The sequence below is a fragment of the Babylonia areolata genome, unplaced genomic scaffold (assembly GCF_041734735.1).
Source record: "Babylonia areolata isolate BAREFJ2019XMU unplaced genomic scaffold, ASM4173473v1 tig00002737_3, whole genome shotgun sequence".
NCBI lineage: Eukaryota > Metazoa > Mollusca > Gastropoda > Neogastropoda > Buccinidae > Babylonia > Babylonia areolata.
The window spans coordinates 36632-59071 of record NW_027468378.1 but is presented as its reverse complement, the minus strand read 5'-3'; the positions used below and the strand labels follow the sequence as shown (position 1 = coordinate 59071).

The 22440-nt window shown below is 43.0% G+C and overlaps 1 protein-coding gene across 6 annotated transcripts; it reads right to left on the bottom strand.

The window, feature by feature from the left end:
- Positions 1-1602: 1602 nt before the first annotated feature.
- Positions 1603-22401, bottom strand: LOC143278337 (E3 ubiquitin-protein ligase parkin-like). 6 transcript variants are annotated; one of them, XM_076583259.1, is made up of 11 exons: positions 22349-22401; positions 20396-20674; positions 19131-19368; positions 17939-18060; positions 16755-16838; positions 16017-16129; positions 13892-14028; positions 11549-11745; positions 9911-9991; positions 8229-8343; positions 1603-5200 (listed from the first exon to the last, which is right to left on the bottom strand). In XM_076583259.1, exons 2-11 carry the CDS (start codon positions 20609-20611, stop codon positions 5097-5099), a joined length of 1407 nt encoding a protein of 468 aa, XP_076439374.1. In that variant the 5' UTR covers positions 20612-20674; positions 22349-22401; the 3' UTR covers positions 1603-5096. The 6 variants fall into 6 exon arrangements, with proteins under 6 accessions (XP_076439374.1, XP_076439369.1, XP_076439370.1 ...); XM_076583254.1 differs by lacking the exon at positions 22349-22401 and adding an exon at positions 22284-22348; XM_076583255.1 differs by lacking the exon at positions 22349-22401 and adding an exon at positions 21688-21758.
- Between the last annotated feature and the right edge of the window lie 39 nt (positions 22402-22440).

The window sequence follows — 22440 nt, the reverse complement described above, 5'->3', positions numbered from 1 at the left end:
GTTTGCACATTTCTTCTGTCTTTGCTGCTGTGTGCTCATGTCAGATGAATGGTATAAGGACAGGCCCAGCGCTTCCTTTTTCGAGGAAGTGTCCGGGTTTGTTCCAATGTACCTTTTATTTACCTGTGTGCTAGCTGAATCAGTACCGTAAGTAGCACTGACTAAGTTCTGTACCTTGTGAATGGAGAGAGTTACCACTCTTTACTATTTGTTAAACATTTTTTTTAAGGTTATATTATCCGATTCTGCCAGAGATAAAACAAATCTCTTTTCGTTCGTACTAGTGAGAGGGAGATAGTGGCTGTTGAGGAATACTGGAACATTCCACACTATCTAAAATGAATCTGTTGGGTCCATGTCAAGCAGTCAGTGCCAGCCCATCAGCAAAATACTGGGCCTTGCAACTTATTTCTGTCACTGTGGAGTAGCAGAGAGCTGCATGGTCAGTTTTGATGAAAATGATCTTGACTAAATTGCTGGTCTTAGGGACACATCCCCTCTAGGTTTCCTCATATAGGGGAGAAGACAGTAGAAGTTATCAGAGTGCTACGTTTCATCTTGATCCGTGAGGCAGTACGGGGCGCAACACCCACACCTACTGGCACTGTATGTCTGTGTCACTAACCACCACCTTTTCCATTCTACCCTCAACACCCTTACCCCCACAATGCACCACCCTAACCTCCACCACCCTTACCCCAAATCCAACACCCTTACCCCCCAATCCAACATCCCAAGACCCTTACCCCACAGCCCTCCACCCATACCCCACAGTCTGCCAACCCACCACCCTTACCCCACAACCCATCCTTACCCCACAATCTGCGACCCCACCACCCTAACACCCTTACCCCATAATCCACCACCCTAACCCCACAATGCACCACACCACCACCCTTACCCCACAACCCTCCACCCTTACCCCACCATCCTAACACCCTTACCCCACAATCCACCACCCCAACCTCACAATCCACCACCCTAACACCCCGACCCCACAATCCACCACTCCAACCCCACAATCCACCCCCTACCACCCTTACCTCACAATCCACCACCCTTTCCCCAACAAACCACCACCCTAACACTCATCACCCTTACCTCAACAAACCACCACCCTAACACCCACCACAATCCACCACCCCACCACCATTACCCCACAATCCACCACCCTAACACCCACCACCCTTACCAGCACAGTCCACCACCCTAACACCCTGCACTTTTACCCCCTCAATTCACCATGCTAACCCCCTTTGTTGATTTTCCCATGTCCTTCTGTCTTGGTAGACAATGCAAGCTCTGACAGGCTAAACTGTGGTTTCACTTCCTGGAAAGCTTAGTTCTTGATTACAAAAGAAAAAAAAGAAGCAGATGATAATATAGAAAAGAAATATGGGACATGCACTGTGGTCTTGTGCAGACACAGACACAATCAGTGCTGCTTCATTTTCCTGCTGATACAGGGGGCATTGACAAGAAACACACACACACATACACATACACACTCCCACACCACATGCAAGCACACATGCACATAAGCATGCACACACACACACACACACCTTGAGGAAAGTAAGTTCATTGCTTTTTGTTCCTGAATCAAGTTGGACCACGGTCTTCTGGTCCCCTTGACATTGGTGACAAGTCTTTCCAACCATTTTTTTTATGTTTTTTTTTTTGCTTTACACACCTAATCTGCATGCAATACATCATCGGGGTATCATACACTCTTTCATAACAGGATATGTTTCAGCATAAAGATAACCAACTTGTCTGTTCCCCTTGACACTATGATATGCAACAGAAAGAACAAAGCACTGAATCAGAATTCTGTCTGGATTACAGCTCATTATTATTCACTGCCAAACCTGTAAAACACACACACTCAGTCATTAAAAAACAACACACACACACACACAATAATCATATGATTTATGAATTTGCATCAGTAAGACAGAGATCCTTGAGCTTTGCATTGATCAAGATGAAGTAAAACCTCTGTATAACAAACAGTCCTGGACATAGACACACACAATTATCATTGACATGAAATATTTAACCACACCACAATTCTGTAGGACCAATAATACAGGACATGCTGGAACTACTAGCACTTCTGCCATTTGTTCCAAACGAAAAAGAAAGATGAAATCAGAAACACATCTGATGTACAAAAGGTCCAAGTTGGTAACCCACACTGCAGAGTGGACAACTATTGGCACAGTGCTCAACCCAGTGTTAAAAATCTCACCATCTGCATACGAGTTTAGGAGACTAGCCAGCATAATAAGAAGTGTAACAGATTTTCTGGACAAAGATACAAATGAGATGAAATGGGATGTTATCACAAGGTACTGATGATGGAGTCTCCCGTCAGACTGACAGATGAGTAGGCAGGCAGGCTTATCTGTCGGTGTGTGTCCTCATATAGGAGAAGAGGCTGATTCTGGATGCGCAGCACTTCCCACAGGTGTTTCAAGGGAAAACGTCTCCAGAAGCTGAGCCCTGCTTCCTTCGCTCACACTTCTGCTTAATGGCCAGTGTTCTCTTGTTTTCAAACGTCTTTATGCCACTAGAGCACAGCATCCTCCAGCGAGAGCGGTCAAGGGCATCAGTTTCCCAGGAAGCGATGTCTATGTCACAGGCTTTGAGGTTTGTCTTCAAGGTGTCCTTGAAGCGCTTGCAGGGTCTTCCAAGTTCGCGGTGGCCTTCCTTCAGCTAGCCATACAAAAGCATCTTCGGGATCCCGCTGTCTGTCATGCGGACAACATGTCCTGTCCAGCGTAGCTGGCACTGGATCAGCAGGCTTTCGATGCTGGGCAGGCCACTCCTCTCTAGGTACTAAACAACATTTAAACTGATCACATCCCAAATGAGCAAGTGTGCCTAATCATCGAGCAGCACATTGGACTTTATGAAGAACTGCTGACATCGGTTAATTCAAGAAAGGAAAACTACACTGGTATAGCCTTGTAACGAGATCCAATGGCCTTTCTAAAAACATTCCTCCAAGGAACGGTTGAGGGAGGGAGGCAGAGCGATGGACTGACAATACAACACAACGGACAGGAAAACCACACGCAGAGACCCAGGCTTTGACACACAACTGACAGACCTGCAGAAATCTAGTGAACAATTCTGTGAGATGCCTGAATGACAATGCACAGGGTTGAGGGAGATGAAGAAGAAGAAGAGAAAATGGAGCAGTGCTGATAAAAGAGGTTACGACAGATTAAGACGAACAAATATCTGATGGAAACGATGGTGTCTGTAGCATACTGACAACAGATCATCTGGCCATTCTACAATCTCTTGATTAAACAATTCAGAATAACAAAGTTTAATTTTTAAAAATGCAGCATGCAAGCAAAGAAAGCACACTGGTAAACAATATTGCATCATGGGCAATTGGAACCCATGTCAGTATTTACACTTCACTGTCTCACTGCAAGACATCTCACAAAGCATCTCCTAGGCTGCAAATAGGTAGAAAGAAAAGGGGGAAACTTTCTGGAATATATACAGGTGACTGGACTGGGAAGGGAGGAGGAGGGGACTGGGGGGCGGGGGGTGGGGGGGTGCATGCTGGAAGGTGGTGGGGTGGGATGGGGCTTGAGATGGGAGTCGTGGAGCCAGACAATGAAAATTATGTACAATTTATTGAGCACAATCACTGGAACAAACACATCACTATTTAACGTTTCAAGAAGTACAGGGTAATTTTGTCAATATACAGATACATAAAATAATGTTTTTGGTTCTTGTTCAGTTCATCATCATCATCAAATGCAGGGAGGAGTGAGGTGCACAGATAAAAAAAACAAACAGCCAGAGACATGAACAAGTTCACAGACATCAGCCACAGAATGATTGTTGAGAGGGGGAAGTTGCCTTCACTGGGGGTGTTCTTGGAGGTTGACCATGACTGATTTCCTCTGCCATGTTCTTACATTGCATCTGGCAAAATTCTGTAGAAGAAATCCACTCTGATAGTCTAAGCAGCACGTTGGGTTATGGTGCTAGTTAGGCGTCTTCCTAGCAGATGTGGTGTAGTGTATATAGATTTGTCTGAACGCAGTGATGCCTCCTTGAGAAACTGAAACCATATACAAAACTATACATAACAATATTTAACTATAAATTTTTTTTTTTTTATCTTATTTTATTTTTTGTACAATATATCTGCTAAATATTTTCAATATACACACCTTCAAAGCTTTCTTGCATCAGTGACATGATATGTTTGTATGTATACATATCCACAGCATATATTTCAGCATTCTGATTCAGGTAATGCAGACATACAGCCAAAAGCTATATAATGAAATCATTCATGTCATGGAACAGATAAATTTCTGATACTGATAATATTCACTTGCCCACTCTGGGATGTTTTTAAACAACAACATCAACAACAACAAAAAAGCAACAACAACAAAACAAACAAACAAACCGACAAAAAACTACACTCACACCTCTTGCGGTTTGTCCTAACTTTTGGAATGGTGGAAACATTGTCAGGGGACATGCCAGCTGACTTATAGTCCTTGGAAGACGGACAATCAAATGAGAAAAGGAAGTTGAAGACACCATTAAACTGCAGTGAGAATGGTTCTGTCATGCCAGCAGACTGAATAAAGCTAGACATTTTTTTTTCTCTGTTCAACTGATCACACTGCATGAACAAAAAACTTACAAGAAATCGGGCCAACTTTACGCATGTAAAGTGAATAAGATAGTAGAAGTCATAGCAATATTTTCATCCACAATAATTATATAATATGAGACAATGAATGAAAAAGAAAAAGACAGATGTATAACACTGTCAGGTATGCTTATCATGTGAGCTCTTGTATACAAGCCAGATTTGATTCTTTTAAGTGAATGAAGTAGTAGTAGTAGTAGTAGTAGTTGCAGTAGTAGCAGCAGCAGCAGCAGCAGCAGTAGTAGTAGTAGTAGTTTCATTCCCAATCTTTTCTCATATGTGATATTACACAAAGAATTCAACAGGAAAAGACAAAGGAAGCGGGGGGAGGGGAGGGGGGGTGGAGTGAGGAAGGGGGTGATGGGGAGGGCGGGGGGGGAGGACGCTGTTAACCAAACCAGTGGGCACCCTGACAATCTCTGTCCCAGGGCTTGACACACAGCCAGCACCACTCCTCGTCACACCGCGCGCACCGCATGTGCATGCACCCGCCTGGAACAGCAACACGTTCACCTGTGTTCATGCTCTGTCTTTTCATCGTTCTTGCTCTATCTCTTCACTGTTCTCTTCATTGTTCATGCTCTGTCTTTTCATCGTTCTTGCTCTATCTCTTCACTGTTCTCTTCATTGTTCATGCTCTGTCTTTTCATCGTTCTTGCTCTATCTCTTCACTGTTCTCTTCATTGTTCATGCTCTGTCTCTTCATTGTTCATGCTCTGTCTTTTCATCGTTCTTGCTCTATCTCTTCACTGTTCTCTTCATTGTTCATGCTCTGTCTTTTCATCGTTCTTGCTCTATCTCTTCACTGTTCTCTTCATTGTTCATGCTCTGTTTCTTTATCGTTCTTGCTCTATCTCTTCACTGTTCTCTTCATTGTTCATGCTCTGTCTTTTCATCGTTCTTGCTCTATCTCTTCACTGTTCTCTTCATTGTTCATGCTCTGTCTTTTCACCGTTCTTGCTCTATCTCTTCACTGTTCTCTTCATTGTTCATGCTCTGTCTCTTCATTGTTCATGCTCTGTATTGTTCATGCTCTGTCTCTTCATTGTTCCTGCTCTGTCTCTCACAGTTCATTTGTTCCTGCTCTACCTTTTCATTGTTCATGCTCTATCTCTTCACTATCTCTTCATTGTTCCTACCCATCTCTTGATTGTTCCTGCCTATCTCTTCATTATTCATGCTCTTTATCTTCATTGTTTTTGGTTGTTGTTTTTTTTAACAAGAACACATTTTTATTTCATAGGCCTCCAGCCCCTAGTAACAAAAAAGGACAAAGTAAAATGCCTATTAAGGAAAACAAAAACACTGAGAGAGAGAGACAGAGACAGAGACAGAGACAGAGGAAGAGAGAAGGCAGAGAAGGATATGCTCCCCTCCTGCCACACATCTTCATTGTTCTTGCTCTTATCTCTTCACAACCTCTTGGGTTGTTCCTGCTCTAGCTTTTCTTTGTTCACCCACTATCTCTTCATTGTTTGTGCTCTATCTGTTCATTGTTTGTGCTCTATCTGTTCATTGTTTGTGCTCTATCTCTTCATTAGTCATGGTCTGTCTCTTCATTGTTTGTGCTCTATCTCTTCATTGTTTGTGCTCTGTCTCTTCATTGTTTGTGCTCTATCTGTTCATTGTTTGTGCTCTATCTGTTCATTGTTTGTGCTCTGTCTCTTCATTGTTTGTGCTCTATCTCTTCATTGTTTGTGCTCTATCTCTTCATTAGTCATGGTCTGTCTCTTCATTGTTTGTGCTCTGTCTCTTCATTAGTCATGGTCTGTCTCTTCATTGTTTGTGCTCTGTCTCTTCATTAGTCATGATCTATCTCTTCATTGTTTGTGCTGTCTCTTCATTAGTCATGATCTATCTCTTCATTGTTTGTGCTCTGTCTCTTCATTGTTTGTGCTCTGTCTCTTCATTAGTCATGGTCTATCTCTTCATTGTTTGTGCTCTATCTCTTCATTGTTTGTGCTCTATCTCTTCATTGTTTGTGCTCTGTCTCTTCATTGTTTGTGCTCTGTCTCTTCATTGTTTGTGCTCTGTCTCTTCATTGTTTGTGCTCTATCTCTTCATTGTTTGTGCTCTATCTCTTCATTAGTCACAATCTGTCTCTTCATTGTTTGTGTTCATTGTTTGTGCTCTATCTCTTCATTGTTTGTGCTCTATCTCTTCATTGTTTGTGTTCATTGTTTGTGCTCTATCTCTTCATTGTTTGTGCTCTATCTCTTCATTGTTTGTGCTCTGTCTCTTCATTGTTTGTGCTCTGTCTCTTCATTGTTTGTGCTCTATCTCTTCATTGTTTGTGCTCTATCTCTTCATTAGTCATGGTCTGTCTCTTCATTGTTTGTGCTCTATCTCTTCATTGTTTGTGCTCTATCTCTTCATTGTTTGTGCTCTATCTCTTCATTGTTTGTGCTCTGTCTCTTCATTAGTCATGGTCTGTCTCTTCATTGTTTGTGCTCTGTCTCTTCATTAGTCATGATCTGTCTCTTCACTGCCCTTGCTCTGTCTCTTCATTTTTTAGTCAACACACGAGTGGTTAAAGCACCAGACTTTCCATCTGAGGGTCCCAGGTTTGAACCCTGGTCACGGCACATGGTGGGTAAAGGGTGGAGATTTTTCCAATCTCCCAGGTCAACAAATGTGCAGATCTGCTGGTGCCTGAAACCCCCTTCATGTGTATATGCATACACATCAAATGAGTGGGTGAGTGGTGTGTCCATCGAGATCGATGATGACCATCGTTGTCATCCAGCTGCACCTCAAATACGCACATTAAAGATCCTGTAACCCATGTCAGTGTTTGGTGGGTCATGAAAACAAGAACATACCTGGCATGCACACCCAACTCCTCCAAAAACAGAGTGTGACTGCTTACAAGGTGGGGTTGTGATGAATGATGATGATGGTATGGATACTTATATAGCGCCTATTCTCGGTCGGAGACCAAGCTCTAAGCACTTTACAAACTTGGGTCATTTGCACAATAGGCTGCCTACCTGGGTAGAGCTGATTGACAGCTGCCATTGGGTGCTCATCATTCGTTTCCTGTGTCATTCAATAAGATTTCAGGCACTAACACATACACACTCAGACAGGCATGTAACATATTACATGTATGACTGTTTTATTTCTTTACCCTGCTATGTAGGCAGCCATACTCCATTTTCAGGGGCGTGCATGCTGGGTATATTCTTCTTTCCATAATCCACCCAACGCTGACATGGATTACAGGGTCTTTAATAAGCGTATTTGATCTTATGTGTACCTTTACTCAAGAAGAGGGTTCAGGCACAAGCAGGCCTGCACATATGTTGACCTGGGAGATCAGAAAAATCTCCACCCTTTACCCACCATGCACTGTTACCGAGATTCGAACCCAGGACCCCCACATTGAAAGTCCAACGCTTGGCTACTGTGCCCATGAAAACAGTAAAAATGGTCACGCATGTAAAAGCCCACTCGTGTGAATAAGAGAGAAAGTGGGCGTGGCAGCCCATGAAGGAGGAAGTAGACGAAGACGACTGACCGTCCCTCTCGGTGCGGGCGCCGCAGCCAGGACAGCCCTTGGTGGTCTGCTGGATGGTGTCTGCCGTCTGCTGCTCCCACCGTGCACGCTTAGCACGTTCTGCGTCACTGAACTCCTGCCGCCACAGAACACTGAACTTCATCGACACATGTACACACTACACACCAAGCTCTGCTTCATGTAACAGACACACATATACAGCACATCATACTCCCCATCGCTGAACTGCCACAAAGAACACTGTATGTCATCGATACACGTGTACATACTACACACCAAGCTCCGCTTCACATAACTGACACACATATACAACACATCCTGAACAAACGAACGATCAGAGACAGAAAAGACAGAAGTTACCTGAGGCGAGTGGGAAGCAATGAAAGAAAAGACACACTAGTTACCTGAGACAAGTGGAAAACAGAGACAGAAAAGACACACTAGTTACCTGAGACAAGTGGAAAGCAATGAAAGAAAAGACACACTAGTTACCTGAGACAAGTGGAAAGCAATGAGGGAAAAGACAGTAGTTACTTCAGACGAGTGGAAATTTGAAGCAGAAAAGACAGTAGTTAACTGAAACAAGTGGAAAGCAGTGGGAGAAAAGAAAGCAGTTATCTGAGGTGAGAGGAAAGCAGAGACAGAAAAGACACACAGTCGTTACCTGAGACAAGTGGAAAGCAGAGACAGAAAAGACACAGTAGTTACCTGAGACAAGTGGAAAGCAGAGACAGAAAAGACACACAGTCGTTACCTGAGACAAGTGGAAAACAGAGACAGAAAAGACACAGTAGTTACCTGAGACAAGTGGAAAACAGAGACAGAAAAGACACAGTAGTTACCTGAGACAAGTGGAAAACAGAGACAGAAAAGACACAGTAGTTACCCGAGACAAGTGGAAAGCAGAGACAGAAAAGACACAGTAGTTACCTGAGACAAGTGGAAAGCAGAGACAGAAAAGACACAGTAGTTACCTGAGACAAGTGGAAAGCAGAGACAGAAAAGACACAGTAGTTACCTGAGACAAGTGGAAAGCAGAGACAGAAAAGACACAGTAGTTACCTGAGACAAGTGGAAAGCAGAGACAGAAAAGACACAGTAGTTACCTGAGACAAGTGGAAAGCAGAGACAGAAAAGACACAGTAGTTACCTGAGACAAGTGGAAAGCAGAGACAGAAAAGACACAGTAGTTACCTGAGACAAGTGGAAAGCAGAGACAGAAAAGACACAGTAGTTACCTGAGACAAGTGGAAAGCAGAGACAGAAAAGACACAGTAGTTACCTGAGACAAGTGGAAAACAGAGACAGAAAAGACACAGTCGTTACCTGAGACAAGTGGAAAGCAGAGACAGAAAAGACACAGTAGTTACCTGAGACAAGTGGAAAACAGAGACAGAAAAGACACAGTAGTTACCTGAGACAAGTGGAAAACAGAGACAGAAAAGACACAGAAGTTACCTGTGACAAGTGGAAAGCAGAGACAGAAAAGACACAGTCGTTACCTGAGACAAGTGGAAAACAGAGACAGAAAAGACACACAGTCGTTACCTGAGACAAGTGGAAAACAGAGACAGAAAAGACACAGTAGTTACCTGAGACAAGTGGAAAACAGAGACAGAAAAGACACAGAAGTTACCTGAGACAAGTGGAAAGCAGAGACAGAAATGACACACAGTCGTTACCTGAGGCTGCAGTGTGGTGGCGCTGACAGGACGACAGGTACCGTCATGGCCGTCTCTCCGGCAGCGTCGGCAGAACACAAACTGCACACAGCATGAGGTTTGTTCTGTGGGCATCTCTCACACGTTCCTGCTATATCACTTTGTTTTAGTTGCTTGTATGTTCTGTGTACTGTGTGTGTGTGTGTGTGTGTATGTATGTGTATGTGTGTGCTTGTGTGTTCTCTGTGTGTGTGTGTGTGTGTGAATGTGGGTATATGCGTATGTGTATGTGTGTGTGTTTGTGTGTGTGAGTGAGTGTATGTCTGTGCAAGTGCTTGTGGGCTCACTGTATGTATATGTGTGTGTGTATGTGCATATGTGTATGTATGTCTGTGTATGTGTGTGTGTGCAAGTGTATTTTACTATATGACTGCATGCATACGCATGTTTTCATACGCAAATGTGTCCATGCATGCACATGCATGTGTGCTTGCATGCACAACGTGTATGCTCCTGAGACTTGATAAAATCTGAGTCCGCTGGTAAATCACATGTCTGACCCGTTTTGAAAACACACCAACATCAAACTGACTTCCCTATTCAATTCCCTCTCCAGCCAAACAAAAAAACAAAAAAACAACAACAACAACACACACACACACATACTGTCACATGAATTTCAATACTGTGGATTCATTTAGCACTTCAGGAAATTTTAACTTGGAGGGTGGAAACAGTAGAGACCATGTACTTCACACCGAGACACTTTGAAAATTGACTTGACATCAAGATTGGAATATATTTTTTCCCCCAAAGATAATGTTTAATCTAACATACCTACAATGACCTACTGGTGCAAACTCCGACAGAGGTCTGGATTCCTGTCCTGTTCAAACTTTTAGTCCACCTATGTGGAGATACTAAATACATTTTTTTGTGTTTATAACTGTGTGCACATCACTACACTTACATGTACGGACAGCCATGGACAACGCTTTCCAGATACAAAAGCACAGTTAGATCCTCACTAACGATATTCTCAGCATTGAACTTCATCTCCATGGAAGATCCATATCTTTGACAAGCAACTCCACAGAAAGATGGGAATATAAACAATGAAATTTATATGTTAGATCCATATTCAAAAAGGGGAAGATGGAACAGACACACACATGCTCAAGCACACACACACATAAACATAGTCAAACCCACACATATACTCACACACACACACATATACTCACACACACACATACCTACACACACACATGTTCTGCTCAAGCATACACACACACACACATTCATACATACACACACACATGATCTGCTCAAGCACACATACATGCACATTCACGGCTCAAGGAGACACACACACACACACACACACACACACATGTATATATATACACACATCCCCACACCCATACACACAAACATTCACATACATAAACACATACACAAACTTACACACACATGCTCTGCTCAAACACACTCAAATACACACACCCCCACACCCATACAGCCCCCCTCACCTCCCCTCCCCTACACCCATACACACACACTCACATACACACACACATTCACATACATAAACACATACACAAACTTACACACATATGCTCTGCTCAAGCACAAACAAATACACCCACCCACACACACCTTGCAGTGGGGGCAGACCACGCGGGTGTCTGCAGAGCCCAGCAGAAAGCCCGAGGCGCACTCCTGGCGCGGGCAGAACACGCCCCCCTCCGCCATCAGACACTCCTCAGCGGCAAAGTCCTTGTAGCGCTCGTACTGCCCCTCCCCAAGCACGCAGAAATGGTGCTGCTCCTGGATGTACGACCGGGAGCAACCGGCTGTTGACAGAGGGAAACGGGTTTGTTGTGGTGTGCTGTATTGTGTTATTGTGTTGTGTTGTGTGGTGTTGTGTTGTATTGTGTTGTGTTTTGTTGTGTTGTGCTGTGCTGTGCTATGTTGTGCTGTGTGGTATTGTTACTGTGTTGTGTTGTGTTGCATTGTGTTGTGTGTTGTGCTGTGCTGTGCTGTGTTGTGCTGTGTTGTGGTGTGTGGTATTGTTATTGTGTTGTGTTGTGTTGCATTGTGGTGTGTGGTGTTGTGCTGTGCTGTGTTGTGTTGTGCCCCTCCCCCAGCACACAGAAATGGTGCTGCTCCTGGATGTACGACCGGGAGCAACCGGCTGTTGACAGAGGGAAACGGGTTTGCTGTGGTGTGCTGTATTGTGTTATTGTGTTGTGTTGTGTTGTGTTGTGTTGTGTTGTGTTGTGTTGTGTGGTGTTGTGTGCTGTGTTGTGTTGTGTTGTGTTGTGTTGTGTTGTGTTGTGTTGTGTTGTGCTGTGCTGTGTTGTGCTGTGCTGTGTTGTGCTGTGCTGTGTTGTGTGGTATTGTTATTGTGTTGTGTTGTGCTGTGTTGTGTTGGATTGATGCATTGTGTTGTGTTGTCTTGTATTGTATTGTGTTCTGTTGTATTATATGGTATTGTATCCACTGTATCATTTTTTGTCACAACAGATTTCTCTGTGTGAAATTCACACTGCTCTCCCTGGCTGTTGACAGAGGGAAACAGGTTTTTTTGTTTTGTTTTGTTTCTTTTTTTTCCCAAGGTCAAGGAGAAAACACTGTCAGCAGATACTGATAGTGATGCAATGTTATAACAAATAATAAGCATTGTATTAGCATCACCATGGAACTGTTGACACTTCGCATCACTTAATGCATGTCAAGCAACACAAAATGGAAAAAGAGCATTAACCACATTATGATCTCCATTAAAACAAAAGGAACCTCATATGTAACAACTCATTCCATCTAAACAGCTATATAACAGGAAATGATACACCAAAATACACAGTCTTGATATACCTTATGGAGGGGGGTACATATTGTTGTGAAGTGGTACTGTGTTGTGTTGTGCTGTGTTGCACTGTACTGTATTGTATAGCATCATATTGTTCGCACTGTATCACTTTTTGTCACAACAGATTTCTCTGAAATTCAGGCTGCTCTCCCCAGGGGAACAAACCACCACAGTGCAGCAAAACCTCCCCCACACCCCCTTCTTTCTTCTGCCTGCAAGTGTATTTGTTATTCCTATCAAAGTGGATTTTTCTACACAAATTTTCCAGGGACAACCCTTTTGATGCTGTGGGTTATCATGCATGCTCTGTGCGCATGCCGTACATAGGACCTCAGTTTGGATGACTGTCGGCGTCAGGCCAGAGGTTCTCCTCTTGTTAGAGGAAACTGTGGAACCCAGTGACCACCTGCGTGCATGTAGGAAGCAGACTATAGGCCCCAGCAACAAAATCCAGTCTGGAGAGTTATGGGCTGCACCAGATTTAACATGCCTAAAACATGTCACACTGCAATGTATAATTTGTTGTGGTTTTTTTTAATTAAAAGAAAATAGAAGAAAACAGTGGTCTATTCCATAAAAAAAGAAAACTCTCACTGCCATCTACCACATGATCAAAAACATACATTTGCAGTACACCACATACTAAAAATATACACTGAAACTTACTTCACAAGAAAAAAAATGCAGTCCTCAAATGTCATTCTATAATATATCACATAATTCAAGAAAACATACAGCATTTCATAAATGAGTAAAAAACAAAACAAAAAAAAAACAAACAAACAACAAAAACCCCAAACAAAACGGCAGTCTATATAATAAACAAAATTATAATTTACTACATGGTCCCAAAAAACGCACTACAACCTACCACAAGTTTTAAAATACATACAGCATTTTATAAAATGATTATACCCCCCCTCCCCCCCCACTCCCCTCCCCCCCAAAAAAACCTCAACAAAACTGCAGTCTATCACATAATAATCAAAATTCTAATTCACGACATCACCCCCAAACCCAAAACACATTACAACCTCCCACAAGGTTGACAAAAAAAAAAAAAAAAAAAAAAAAGCCCGCCAACCAAAGGCCACCAGCAGTCCAACAAACACTGACACTGTACAGACCTGGGCAGGGCAGGGTGTAGCCATACTGCGCTGTGTGCTGAAATCCCCGCTCCTTCAGCCGGATGGAGCAGTACATCTTGAAGCATCCCACACACATCACGTGGCTCCACTCACAGGGGAAGACAACTACTGGGCTCCTGATCACAGTGGCAGACAACTATGAGATTGAAGTGAGCACACACAAAAACCAAAAAAACAAATAAACAAATGAACAACAACAAAACAAAATACTGGTCCTAGCACCAACGTGAATAGTTTCAGTTTCAGTTTCAGTAGCTCAAGGAGGCATCACTGTGTTCGGACAAATCCATATACGCTATACCACATCTGCCAAGCAGATGCCTGACCAGCAGCATAACCCAATGCGCTATAACCATCACTCATTTGTTCCGGCTGCCTCATCTTCTTTGTTCGTGGGCTGCAACTCCCACATTCACTTGTATGTACACGAGTGGGCTTTTACATATAAGACCATTTTTACACCGCTATGTAGGCAGCTATTTTCCATTTTCAGGTGTGTGCTTACTGGGTATGTTCTTGTTTCCATAACCCACTGAATGCCAACATGGATAACAGGATCTTTAACGTGTGTATTTGATGTGCTTGCTTATACACATGAAGGGGGTTCAGGCACAAGCAGGTCTGCACAGATGTTGACCTGGGAGATCAGAAAAACCTCCACCCTTTACCCACCAGGTGCCATTACCGAGATTTGAACCAGGGACCTTCAGATTGAAAGTCCAATGCTCTAACAACTTGGCTATTGCACCCGTCTTCTGGCTGCAAAAACCAACCACAGTGACATTTCTATATTTATACTATCCCAGTACTACACTGTGTTTGGGTGGAGAAGCAGGCATAACTGTTAAAAAAAATTAATTAAAAAAAAAAAAATTTTTAAAAAACCTGACTGGATGAATACATGAACATCACCAGTTCAACACATCAGAACTAAACGACGGGTGCAAAAACCGTAGGTCCTAGGGTTAAATCCTGGTCATGGCAACTGCTGGGTAAAGGTGGAGATTTTCTGATCTACCAGGTCAACATGTGAAGATCTGCTAAAGCCTGAACCCCCTTCATGTGTATATGCATGGAGAAGGTTAAATACACAAGTCAAGGATCCTGTAATCCATGTCAGCATTTGGTGTGTTATGGAAACAAGACCATGCACCCCCACCCTCACCCCCAACACCCCTCCACCCAAATACGGAGTTTGGCTGCCTACATGGTGGGGGTTAAAAAGGTCATATACACAAAAGCCCACTAGTGCATACTAGTGACCATAGGAAGAACTAAACAAGATGGTCAGGCCTTATAAATCATTTCCAAATTCATTGATCCAACTTCTCCCTTAGCAACATCACTGGAATTTGACACCAAAATTAAGACTCAAATATGTATCCATTCAAACCTGGAGTTCACAGCCTCGGCAGGCTTCATGCTTTACTGCTGTGAAAAAAAACCGCAGAAAAACATACTGTTTTTTCCTCCAAATCACGTCTATAAAAACTGTACAAGTTAGTTCCCTTCCCTTCGGGTTTATACATATGTAGAAATGTGAAAACTGTTTTAATGAGACTAATCTTGACATCAGAGCAATGCTTGAGTGAGGGTTGAAGGAGTTAACGCCCTTGAAACTGACACTGAAAGCAGATCAATGAACATTCATATCACCTTGTCACCTTTCCCATTTCAGAACCTCATACACGTAAAATGTCACATGTCTGTCTGAGTGTGTATGCGTGCATGCCTGAAACCTGATTGAATGATACAGGAAACAAATGATGAGCGCCCAATGGCAGCTGTCAATCGGCTCTACCCAGGTAGGCAGCCTGTTGTGCAAATGACCCGGTGTTTGTGAAATGCTTAGAGCTTGGTCCCCAACCAAGGAAAGGTGCTATATAAGTAACCATGTCATCATAGCAGCCTAGCATCATTTCCCAAATTTCAAATGCACTCCCCTTCATGTTTCCTTTGACAAACGGAAAAAAACAACAACAAAAAAACTGAATTCGGATAATACAGAAAAGAGAGAGATTGAACAGAGGGGCCGGGCAGACTATACACAAAGGGAACAGACAGACAGAGGAAAAGGCAGAGGATGACAGCAAGCAACACTGACATGACGTCCTCGCAGGTCATGCACGGTACGGAGCGTCGGTTGGGCATGATGTGACGCAGCGCCACCACCGTTCCGCTGCCGCCATGCTGCTCCGCACACTTGAAGTAAAACATCTGTCGCACAAGCAGGTACCTTCTGTCAGCAGCATGACAACAAGTGAAAGATGACTGACATTCATTCACTTTCGCCACACAGCTAATAAGTTATGTAAGAAGCATGACAAAAAAAAGTTACACATCTCCAACATTCAGTAACATCTGTACCAAAATGAACAGTTATAAGTGTCATCAACAGCTGTCACTTTGAAGTTTATGAAACAGACATTTTGTGGTGACATTCCTACCCTGAATTTTGTAAACACTTTTTTTAACATGAACAACTGGTATTTGGCTGAGATATGCACTTACAGGCAACTTGTGATTGAACAGTGAATAAACATAGTAAAAATTATGGAGAGCAGCATGCAAGTCTCGGTTGAAACAATCAATAAGTCTTTCATTTAAATTTGATAATGAATAATCTTGTGTTTACCCCCACCCCCCTAACGACCCCCAACCCCTCACATTTCCCACACAATTGCGAATCCAAGTTTGTAAAGAACACTGCAAACTTTGTAGACCCAAGTGCTGTGATATATATATCTTGTAAGTTCATCAACACAGTGTCTGCTTTTCGGGAGTTCTGCTGACAAAGAGCGGGACAGAGTGACAGACAGACAGGCAAGCAGGAGGTACACACCGGCTGGCATCCCTCGCACTGCAGGGACTGACAGCTGCCGGTCAGGTGTCCGACAGTCAGCACATCCTCCCAGCCCCCCGGATCCTGTCACACACATACACACACACAGAGTCACACACACACACTCAGAGTCACACACACACACAAACAGAGTCGCACACACACACACACACACAGAGTCACACACACACACAAACAGAGTCAAACACACACAGAGTCACACACACACACAGAGTCACACACACACAGAGTCACACACACACACACACACAGTCACACACACAGTCACACACACACACACACACACACACAGAGTCACACACACAGTCACACACACACAGAGTCACACATACACACAGTCACACACACACACACACACAGAGTCACACACACACAGAGTCACACACACACACACACACAGACACATACACACACACACACAGAGTCACACACACACACACACACACACACACACACACACACACAGAGTCTCACACACACACACACAAACACACAGTCACACACAAGTACAATTAAACTTCATATCTGAATATAAATGAAATAGATGTACAGACAATGAACTTCAATTTTGAATATATATCAGACAAACAGACACTTAGATTTCAATTTTGAATATAACTGAGATAAATGGACAACAGATCGACAGACAATTAAACATAAAATTTGAATATAACTTCAATAGATAGACAGTTAAGATTTAAAGTGTAACTGACAGAGATGAACAGACAATTTAACTTCAAAACTGAATACAACTGAGACAGATGGAAAGACAAACTTCAAATCTGAATGTAAATGAGATACATGGACAGATAATTAAACTCTGAAGTTGGAATATAATTGCGACAGAGGGAGAGACAATTAAAAATCAAAGTTTGAATGTAATTGAAATAGGTGAGCAGATAATTTATCTTCGAAATTGAATATAAGTAGGTTAGATGAACATTCATTTAAACTTCAAATGTGAACATAACCGAAATAGACTGACAGACAATCAAATTTCATTAAAAGTTTCAATATAACTGAGGTAATTGGTCAGACAGACTTGAAATGTTCAATGTACCTGAGACAGACAATTGAACTTCAAATTTGTATACAACTGAGACAGACTGACAAAGTGATCAACGTAAAAGCAGACAGGCAGATGAAAGAAGAGGCAGACTGACTGAGTCCAGAAGAACAGCTCCTCCCTCACACACGCTGCATTTCACGCGCAGGCGACCGGCGCGCACCTGACCACACACCTTGCAGTACACGTAGTACTGGTCAGACAGCTGCTGTCGACATGCTGCACACAACACAGTGGTTCACTATTTTACTGCACTTCTTCTTCTTCGCTCGTGGGCTGCAACTCCCATGTTCACTCATAGTCATATGTACATGAGTGGGCTTTTACATGTATGACCATTTTTACCCCGCCATGTAGGCAACCATCCTCCGTTTTCACAGGTGTGCATGCCGGGTATGTTCTTGTTTCCATAACCCACCAAATGCTGACATGGATTACAGGATCTTCAATGTGCTTTTGATCTTCTGTTTGTGTATACATATGAAGGGGGTTCAGGCACAAGCAGTTCTGCACATGTTGACCTGGGAGATCGGAAAAATCCCCACCCTCCAGGAGCTGTTACTGAGATTCAAACCTGGGACCCTGAGATTGAAAGTCCAATGAATTAACCACTTGCCTATTGCACCCATCATTTCGCTGTACATGCCAATGTCAAAACTATACATGCATATTTATATATAGGTCGATGTAGTTACTTTTGAACGGTGAAAGGTTTTGGTGAAAGACAAACACAAACACATATGTACAGACACACACAGAGACATATTCGGATGCACGCCCACATATGCGTGAGCACACAAACACATACATGCCCCCCCCACACACACAGACACACGCAGAAAGAAAGAGATAAACAGGAACAGAATAAAAACCGAAGGACAGAGAAATGTGGAGTGGTGGCCTAGAGGTAACACGTCCGCCTAGGAAGCGAGAGAATCTGAGCACGCTGGTTCGAATCATGGCTCAGCCGCCAACATTTTCTCCCCCTCCACTTGACCTTGAGTGGTGGTCTGGGTGCTAGTCATTCAGATGAGACGATAAACTGAGGTCCCGTGTGCAGCATGCACTTAGCGCATATATAAGAACCCATGGCAACAAAAGGGTTGTTCCTGGCAAAATTCTGTAGAAAAATCCACTTCGATAGGAAAAACAAATAAAACAGCACGCAGGAAAAAAAAAGAAAAAAAAATGGGTGGCCCTGGGGAGAGCAGCCCGAATTTCACACAGAGAAATCTGCTGTGATAAAAAGAAATACAAATACAAATAAAAATACAACACTACAAACTGACCGTCATGGTGTGTCGTAGACGGGGCAGACAGACAGGTTGCTGCCCCTGTAACTGCAGTCTCCGGATGGTTGGCGGAGTGAGACACCACTGCTGCCGGTAGTGGTGCTTGTGCTGTTGTTGTTGTTGACAGAGGGGGCGATGACAGTGCAGCTGATGTCACTGTGGCTGATGGTTTTGACATTGAGGATGATCTCTGCTGGATGGCAAATAGTGTGCTTTCCATGCCAACACCACTGGCCTGAATACACACAAACATACATGTATATACACAAACACACACACTCACAAAAACACATATATGCTGACATCTAATTCTATTCTTGTTGGTGTGTTTTTAATCTGGCCAGTTTGTTAACGAAACAAAGCAGAACACTTCACTGCTTACAATCTTGAAACAGAAAGAAGAGAGAGAGAGAACTCAGCAATTTCACTGCAAGGCCACTGGCCTGTACACAAGAAATGGAGAGAGAGGGGCAGAGAGAGAGAGAGAGAGAGAGAGAGAGAGAGAGAGTGAGAGAAAGAGAGAGAGAGGCACAGAGACAGACAGAGAGACAAAGAGAGGGGCAGAGAGAACGAGGGGTGGGGTGGAAGAGAGAGACTAAGAGAGAGAGAGGAAGACAGAATGAATGAATGAATGAATGAATCTTTATTTTCCAACAGTGAAGACATTAGCACTTTTGCCAACTTACACATCTGCCGTTGATCTAAGAGACAACAAACACATACGCATATAAATGTTCTTATATTTAGAGAGAGAGAGAGAGAGAGAGAGAGAGAGAGACAGACAGACAGACAGAGACAAAGAGGCATACAAATAGAGAACAGACAGAGAGAAACACAGAAAGACAGAGAAAGAGAAGGGCAGAGAGACAGAGAGGGGGTTGGGGGGTGGGAGGGAGAGAGAGGCATACAAATAGAGAACAGACAGAAACACAGAGAGACAAACAGAGAAAGAAATGGGTACAGAGGAGAGAGAGAGAAAGAAAGAGAGAGAGAGAGAAAGGCATAGACAGAGAACAGACAGACACAGTGAGACAGAGAAAGAGAGGGGCACAGATACAGATATATATATATATATATATACATATATAAACAGAGAGAGATAGAGACAGACAGACAGACAGAAAGAGGAAAGAGAGACAGAGAGAGATACTGAGAGAAATAGAGAGAGAGAACGCTTTGATTTTCAGGAACACTGTACTTTTAAAAAAAACTCCCACCCTCCCCTCAAAGAAATAATCTGGAGCCATGTCCTCAGTGATCACCTGAATGGTCAAGCCGTCATCCAGCACACGGCCACCCAGCAGGATCCTCATTTCGGCCGGTGGCACACCGTGGTCCGTGGCCACACGCTGTCGCAGCTCCCCCACTGTGCTGCAGCGGTGCAGCTGGTAGGACACCTGGGAGGATTTGAACCACACGTTGACCATGATGCTGTCAGGGGGAGAGAAGTCCACCACAGTGATGTTGGCCATGGCCATGTCACCAGCTCAGGTCACGATCAGACTTCCAGTGTCATGACATCAGTAGTGGACTGCTTATTTCTTAAAAGAGAAAAACAAAACAAAAAACCCCCCAAAACAACTGTGTTGAATATGAACAGGCACTCAGTATTCCAGAGAACATGATGCCTAGTGAACAGCCTAGAAATTTGAAAATGATGAAGCACAGGACATTAAATGTACCACAGTTCAATATCCATAAGCTTACAGAACAGGGTTGGGTTGCATGTGCTATGTTAGCTTATCTCAAGTTTGTATAGCGTTAGGAACATCCCAAACTCTGTGCTAATTCTATAGACTATGGAACATTTTCGATGATAAACAAATTTAACACTACAAAGACTACTTATGCAACCAAGCCCTGTTACAGTGCTGGTCTGAACCTGCTTCAGGAATATCATATGTCTGCATAAAAAAATATGATTAAAAACACACACATTAATAAACTCTAAATCCATTTCAGCTGTCAGTTGGTTATGCAAAGATGAAAAATGCCCTGCATATATTGGCCTTGGCATGGCTGTGTAAGGGTTAAGTGGGATGAGTAATAGAAGACTATCAATGAAATAGCTTGGAAGACATACATGGCTGTGGTTACAAGGGTTAAGTTGGATGAGTGAAGGGAGACTACCACTGAAATAGCTTGGAAGACAGAACAGCGTCTTCCTATGAGTCAGCCTGTGACTTGAACCATTTTGCCATGACCCACTTTCTTGAGGCATTCATTTCTCAGCTCCACCAACACCTGCCCTAATCCATCAGGACCACAGGATGTTAAGGCAGGCTGATGATGACAACAACTATGCCAGTCAGGTATATTCACAGGAACCGCTAAAGAAGCTGGACTGGATTAGCAGTAGATGTGAAAATGCTATCAGAAAGTATCTCCCTCTCAATTTTTTCCACTTCCTCATCTGCTCCACAATGGCTTCCACCCCCCTCCCTCCCAATTACCAGCAGTGTGGTAATATCATCAACTGATCAGAATTTGATGTTGGCAGTGTAAATGGAACTGAAGATTACTTTCTGAGAAAAATAAAGCATTGGAAACTAACCTGAACAAGACTGACCTTGCACTCTGTAGCAACATTGACTATCACCATGACAAGATGTACTTGAACTTGAACTGTATGATGTTTGAGGTCATGTGACTATATTTGAACAGGTATACGTGTCTCAAAGATGTGCATATATATATATATATATATATATATATATATATATATATATATATATAATGTGTGATGTATCATGTTTTGATCATTGAATGATTGACAGGGTATTCTGCTCAGAAATAGCGCAGGGGGATGGGGAGGGGGTGGGAGTGGTGGAGAAATCAAATTTGGAGTTTAAGTGCCTCGTCTAAGCCTAAATTTGCAGAGTGTAATTATTCGGTCTTATTTTCCATTGGGTTTAGAAATGGGCATTCAAGTTACTGAAACATGGTCTCTGCGGTGGGTGTTGGCTTTGGGTTTATCAGTCCTGCATCGAACAGCCTTGCATTTTGTGGGTCTACGCGTTCTAGAAGTGTTAACAGTTGTACTGAGTCAGTAGGAGGCAATAGTAACATAACTAGTGTAACAATACTACAACAAAACTTTGTATCGAAGGCATTAATATATGTAAACTAAAAAACAGTAATCAACTTCACTGGAAAAATGTTCAATGTCACAGCGATTTGCCGTAGTCACGTCTCCCTTTTAGTTTCATTTTCACCTCTCTTTCACGTGAGTAGTTGCCCTTGACCTGATTTTAAAATAAATAGTCCCTTATAAACCACAGAATCAAAGAAAGAAAGGGATAATGAT

What these genes read in the sequence shown, in the direction of transcription:
- LOC143278337 (XM_076583259.1), bottom strand. Translation starts at nt 20,611, where the DNA reads ATGGCCATGGCCAACATCACTGTGGTGGACTTCTCTCCCCCTGACAGC. An exon ending in GTCTACGACACACCATGACG is followed by an intron (nt 18,061 to 19,130) that starts GTCAGTTTGTAG and finishes TGTTGTGTGCAG; the next exon opens with CATGTCGACAGCAGCTGTCT. An exon ending in GAGCTGTTCTTCTGGACTCA is followed by an intron (nt 16,839 to 17,938) that starts GTCAGTCTGCCT and finishes TGTGTGTGACAG; the next exon opens with GATCCGGGGGGCTGGGAGGA.